The sequence below is a fragment of the Gobius niger genome (assembly GCF_951799975.1).
Source record: "Gobius niger genome assembly, chromosome: 12".
Classification (NCBI taxonomy): domain Eukaryota; kingdom Metazoa; phylum Chordata; class Actinopteri; order Gobiiformes; family Gobiidae; genus Gobius; species Gobius niger.
In genome coordinates this window covers 3,400,091-3,406,566 of record NC_136863.1, presented here as the reverse complement: position 1 = coordinate 3,406,566, position 6,476 = coordinate 3,400,091, and the positions used below count along the sequence as shown (strand labels likewise).

General features: G+C 42.3%; 1 protein-coding gene across 1 annotated transcript; it reads left to right on the top strand.

The window, feature by feature from the left end:
* mea1 (male-enhanced antigen 1) lies at positions 1-3,140 on the top strand. The gene is made up of 4 exons (XM_079567154.1): positions 1-122; positions 1,254-1,525; positions 1,594-1,699; positions 2,934-3,140. Exons 2-4 carry the CDS (start codon positions 1,277-1,279, stop codon positions 3,071-3,073), a joined length of 495 nt encoding a protein of 164 aa, XP_079423280.1. The 5' UTR covers positions 1-122; positions 1,254-1,276; the 3' UTR covers positions 3,074-3,140.
* Positions 3,141-6,476: the final 3,336 nt, after the last annotated feature.

Genomic DNA, 6,476 nt, shown 5'->3' with positions numbered 1-6,476 from the left:
ATGTTTTGCTGTGGAGCGTGAACGTGATGACGCATGCGGAAGTGTAAAATCCACAGCTGTGCTAACAGCGGCTAACAGCTAACAGCGAATACCCGCGGATTTAAACTGAAAAACGGCTTCAGGTGAGAATTAAACCACGGGAAATGGCCCAAAAGTGTCGAGGCGAGTCTTTGTGTGGACAGAGAGGGATTTAAGAGCGGAACCGAGACGGAAACGAGTGAATGAAGGAGGTGTTAGCGTTAGCATTTTAGCCTCCAGCTGTTTCCACTGGAGCTAACGGAGCTAAAGAAATACTGAGTAAAATGAGTCTCATACTTCAGCTTTTGTGAGGGGGGTGCTCTCTTTCCAGGCTGTGAGGTGACTAGTTTGAGCCCTGGTTCGAAGCTGTTTGGGCGTAAACCAAGTTAACAGTTTAGGAATGTTTTTCACCCAAAAAACATAAAGTGAAAGCTCTCAGTTGAAAAGGCATAAAGGTAAAATGAAATATAGATTTAAGTCCTCACAAAGAAGTTGTCCCATCCCGAGGACACACTGACAGACCAAACAGTGACAGACCAATGACAACACAATAATAGGGCAAAATAATTCATCACAGCTCAGTTTGTTTAATTCTGTGAAGAAACAAATTCCTTTTGAAAACGCACCTTTCTTGCAGACGTTCAATCACTAATTTATTCATTTCCCCATTGTTTTATGATTTGTGAATGGCACTGTGGCCAACTGTAAAGATTTTAAAGTGCTTTATCACTAAGGTTGGTGTAATATGGTCATAGGAATTTTCAAGAAGCCATAACATGCATAATGCAATACTGTACATAACAGATTCTGCACTTGAGAAGTCTGTTTTAAAGGCTCTGTACCTAGGTCTGGGTAGTGGGTACCGTTAAACGTTACCAGTTTGGGATCGGAAAAAAAAGTTTAGGTACTTCCGGTAGGTACCACAAAAAGAATATAGTTTATGTTTTGATGCTGTTGTTCCAGCGACAAAGCGACCAGTGAAAAAAGTGACCAGTTCTCACATTTTTAAAATTCTTTTTGCCCCCATTTCCCCCCTATTTTTGTCCTTTTTTTATTTCAGTTTTTACACAATTATCCTTAATTTGCCACCGTTTCTCTCAATTTCCCCCCAAATTTCTCCCCATTTTCCCCACATTTCTTGATGTTGGAGCTGAACTCGATAACATCAGATTAACTTGAAAAAAGAACCACTTCGTCTCCCAGATTAGCCTGAGTTGTAGCCGCTCTCTGTCCAGGGCCGGTGCTGGTGGATTGCGGGATGGGGCCGGAGCGCGTGTTCCCGAGCTCCGATGACGACGTTCGCGATGAGGAGCGGTTTCCCCCGGCAACGGCGTGGAGCGAAGAGGAGGAGGAGCCAAACGCGGCGGCCGCCACAGCCGGAGCCTTCCACTACCAGCCTCTGAGTCAGGAGCCAATCAGCTACCAGCCGCTGAACCAGGAGCCAATGAACGACGAGGATGAGGAGCAGGAGGCGGAGTCAGAGCAGGCGCTGCACCAGAGGATTGAGGTCTGTGTTCGAGAGGAGTCCTGGCCTTAACCCTGAACATCTCTGACCTTTGAACGCTCTGATTTCAGGTGATGGGTTTGCACCTGCCTGAAGCCCCGCCTCCTGACGGTGAGGAGGAGGACCGTGATCGAGAAGAGGCTCAGAGAAGCCACGCCTCCATCCCCATGGACGAAGGTACGATACTGAACGATTCTTTTAGTCAGTCATCACTGTGTAGATGTGTGTGCAGGATGAATCAAACTCCTCAAAGCAGTGGTTCACAACTTTGAGTGAGTGAGTCAAACGCTATCATTGATCATTTCTTTGGTCATTTTCGACAGGAAGATTTAAGAAGAAATACTGCATTTTGTTATGAAATGTTAAAAATGGGCAAACTGCTAAATAAGTGAAGTGATAAGTGTCAATGATGTGTTAAAAGTGGGTCTCGAAGCTACACCAGTTGATAACCACTATATAATACTATTAAAGGGGGGTATTCTGCTTTTTTCAATCACATGGCACCAGTCTATATCACACTACAATGATGACCAAACCTTCTGCTGGTCTGTAAATGCAGTAAATTAGAATCACTGCCTTGTATAAAATGTCTCTCTCAAAATGGCTGTAGTGAAGGTCTTGAAATCGGCCTCTGTCTCTTTAAGAACCTCTGAGCCTTTCAGACACGCCCCCTCCACACGCTGTCTGTGGCATCAGTGGGGAGGGGGTTCTGCTGAGGAGCAGTGGTTGGTTACTCGGCTGGTGACGAAAGCTCGGAGGCGTCTCCAGGAGGTGGGGGCGTTCCTAGGAGGACTCAGGCAAACGTATCCCTAAAATGGCCGCCATCAGAGTTTTTACAGATTACTCAAAAATACGTGAATGTGCCAAGGCAACACTTCAGGCATGTTTGTAATGAGGGAATGACATAATAACATGATGTAATGCTTGAAAAAGTCGATTTTGCATAATACCCCCCCTTTAAGACAAAATATTAATGTTCATAAATTCCATAGAAGTAAAGCCAGTAATTACAGGAACAGGCCACCGTTTTTACATACTGTGATATGTTCTTACCTGAGCGTAGACGAGTTCATGTGTACCTGTCTGGTGTTCACGTGTGCCCTCAGTCACGTAAACACAGCGCAGACGGCGTTAGCATTTAGCCTCTCCCTCTCTCCTCTATAGCTCCAAAACAGGTCAAGATAGAAGCTACCAAGCTCTTCCACGTTTTTCCATTGAAATATGGTTACGTGAAGTGTTCCACTACAAAGTATAATTACACAAAATTAAACAATGTGGATTTTCTAAGCGGATAAAAGGGGGAACTATATTGTAAGGCGTAATAATACCAGGAGTAGTTCGACATCCGCGCAGTAATATCTTCACTTTACTGTGCGGACTCGTCACTCACTCGGGTCCTGTTTTGGTGCAGATCACGTGGAGCTGGTGAAGCGGACCATGGCCTCGCTCTCGTTCCCGACTCTGGGGGTCCCGCCCTGGGCCCAGGCCATCTCCGACGACCAGTGGAAAGACATGGTCAAAACCACGCTGCAGCGGCACAAGAAGAACTAAAACCAAGAAGAAAACCAGGACTAACGCGGGGATAATACCAAGACTAAACTGGAACTAGAGCGGGACTAAATCGGAACTAAAACTACTTTATGCCTAAAACCAGGACCAAACCCATATAAAAACAGATGCTAAACCACGACTGTAACCAGGACTAAAACTAGATCTAAACCAGGGATAAACAGAGACTAAACCAAGATTAAACTGAGACTAAACCAGGTCTAAAAGTGGGACTAAAACCAGGACTAAACTGGAACTAGAGTTTACACATTTCCAAAAGTAGTACTAAATCAGAACTAAAACTAGGTCTAAACCTGGACTAAACCCACACAAAAACCAGGACTAAACTGAGACTAAACCGGAATGAAACCGGGACTAAACCCACACTAAAACTGGGACTAAACCCAGACTAGTAAACACGGACTGCAACCAGAACCAAAGCTGCACTAAACCAGGACTAAATAAGACTAAACTAGAACTGTAGCAGTACTAAATCAGAACTAAAACTAGGTCTAAACCAAGACTAAACCCACACAAAAAACAGGAGTAAACTGAGACTAAACAAAGACTAAACAGGGACTAAACCAGGACTTAAAGAGGGGCTAAACCAAGACTAAACTGGGACTAAAGCAGGATTAAAAGTGGGACTGAACTAGGACGAAACCTACACTAAAACTGTGACTAAACCTGGACTAAATCCGGGACTAAAACAGAACTAAAACCTGGTCTTGCCTAGGACTGAACTGAGACTAAACCCAGGACTAAAGCGGGACTAAACTAGGACCAGACTAGTTCTTCTATGTTTTCCCTCAGCCTTAAACTGTTGCTCTCGTGTGACTCCGACCTGCTCGATCCTGTTCCCAGTGGATGCTCAGTTTCTTGGTGGGCGCTGCACTTTTGGGTGGGTTTGTAACAGACTCCCACAGTTGTGCTTTTTATCGGCTTTAACTTCTGTTACATACGAAGGTTAACTTCCTGAACTCTAAACTCCCGAAACGATGTCCTGCCACTGACTATTCCTTAACTCATTGACTGCCAATGCGATTTTTCATTGGGAACGGCTGCAGCAAAGCCTGTTGTGTTAAAATCTTATTTGTAGTTCATTTATTGAATCACTAGGTGGCAGCATTGCTCACAGTCACTGTTTTGCTTGATTAAAAACAACTTTTTGGTCAGAAACCAGCATTTTGGTTGATTTCACCTATTTTCTATGGACGATTACTAAAGAATGGAAAGAGGTACAAACAAACTTTTTTTTAGATGAAAGAAGAGGGTCTAATCTTTCTTTTGGTGGGTTCATGTTGACATAGACCTAGGCCTAAATTTTCTGTGGGTCTTGAAAAAACAGTCAAAATCCTGAAAAACCTCTGGCAGTGGGGAGCCCTCTGATTTGAAAATGGCTGGCAGTCAATGAGTTAATCAGAAAAACAGTCACAGAACTTTACCGTCAAATCCACAGATCGAGCGATTTAAATGTGTAAATAAATACAATTTCAAAGCGACTTCACTGTTTAAGGCCAAAACTGTTTTTTTCCCAATGTTTTGTTGTTAAAACGTCTACCCTCAAAACTTTACCTTCAAACGCTCTGGGACAGAATCTGCAGACCCCACATTGTACAATCAGGACACACCAACTTTTGGATGGTCGTCTTATTCTTAAACTGATTTATTGAGTTTTGTCTGAAAAAGATGAGGGGAAATATGATTTTTTCCAGATTATTTTCCAGTGATTACCTTTTTTCCTTTTTTCTTTCCAAAGACAGTATTGGATAAATCCCCTCCTTAGATGTATTTATGCCTAAAGCAAAATCAGTCACAAAATAAACACATACGTTGACACATGGCTCTGATTTTGTCTCTCAAAAACATTTTTCTTCTCTTACGTCTAATATATTTATTTTTCCTGTTCACCTGGAGCGTCTTGCCTTAAGTTTGAAAAAGTCTAAATCATATTTTGTGCTTTTTTGTGTTTTCTGGCCCTGACGTTTGGGCCAAAAGTCTCTCCAACAAAGGCCGAGCCGTGATTGGCTGCGATTCATTCTTGTAAATATACCTGTGAATGTAAATAACAATAAAGCATTTGATCACCAGTTCATTATTCGTCTTTAATATGATTACTATGTATTCACTAGAGCTGTGGGGCGATACACTTTTGTCACGATCCGATACATATCACGATACTTGGGAGCCGATACGTTTTGCGATACAGTAAGTAATCATTATTGCCATTGTAAACAGGTTCACAAACTAGGAATTTAGATAAAATGTAGATAAAAATAAGCTATAACATTTTAAACTATAAGGCTTTAGGGGCATGCATAAAGAATATTAAAATAAATAAGATAAAAAATAGGGTAAACATGGTAAGATGACAACAATTGACATAGAACAACAACGGGATTGGATTTACATATGGTGTAGGTGGATAAAGTGATATAAAGTGATGCAGTGGATCTAAGTGCGGACACACCACATAGTGCAATAGAGCAGATTACAGTCTGTACTGAGTTATTAGGTCTCTGATGGCGAGCGAGGGAAGAAAACTGTTCAAGTGGCGGGATCTATGCGTCTTGATAGACCGTAGCCTCCTGCCTGAGGGGAGGGGGGTGAATAGTCCGTGTCCAGGGTGAGAAGGGTCAGCTGTGATCTGACCCACACGCCTCTGGGTCCTGGAGGTGAACAGGACTTGGAGAGATGGGAGTTCACGGCCAATCACCTTCTCAGCAGCAGCACAATGCACTTTAGTCGATGCCTGTCCCGGTCTGTAGCGCCGGGGGAACCACACGGTGATGGAGGAGGAGAGGATGGACACGATGATGGCCGTGTAGAACTGCACCAGCATCTTCATTGGCAGCTTTATGATAAGTAGTATGTTTATGTATACAAATGCAGAAAGAAAGAAGGCACTCTCTCTTAATAATGCATATAACTGAAAGTATTTTATCTACACTCTTGCCTCTTACTGTAATTGATTAATTCTATGTTGATGTTTTATTGATTGTATTTGTTTTCTTATATTTATGCAACTGTGAAGCACTTTGAATTGCCTTGTGTATGAATTGTGCTCTACAAATAAATTTGCCTTGCCTTGCCTCTCTCATAAATGAATTAAAATGCCTTTATTGCTTATGGCATGTCTAAAATAGAATTAAAGTGCCCAGTCAAAGTTAAGGGGTTTAAGTCTATTTTAGACATGCCATGACCATTAAAGGCATTTTAATTCATTATGAGAGAATGCCTTCGTTCTTTCTGCATTTGTATATATCGACAAATCTCTTCACAAAAGAGCTATATATCATCATTTTTGACTGCCTGGAGGTCCTAAAAGTCAGTGCTAGGTTGGACCCCGACATAGGTAATATGCTTGTAATAAATTGGGATATATTTTGAGATGTAAGGACTGATA

Bases quoted from the DNA above. Each gene is read 5' to 3' on its own strand.
- mea1 (XM_079567154.1), top strand. From the start codon at position 1,277: ATGGGGCCGGAGCGCGTGTTCCCGAGCTCCGATGACGACGTTCGCGAT. The intron at 1,526-1,593 runs GTCTGTGTTCGA...CTCTGATTTCAG, and splicing joins CGCTGCACCAGAGGATTGAG to GTGATGGGTTTGCACCTGCC. The intron at 1,700-2,933 runs GTACGATACTGA...GTTTTGGTGCAG, and splicing joins CTCCATCCCCATGGACGAAG to ATCACGTGGAGCTGGTGAAG.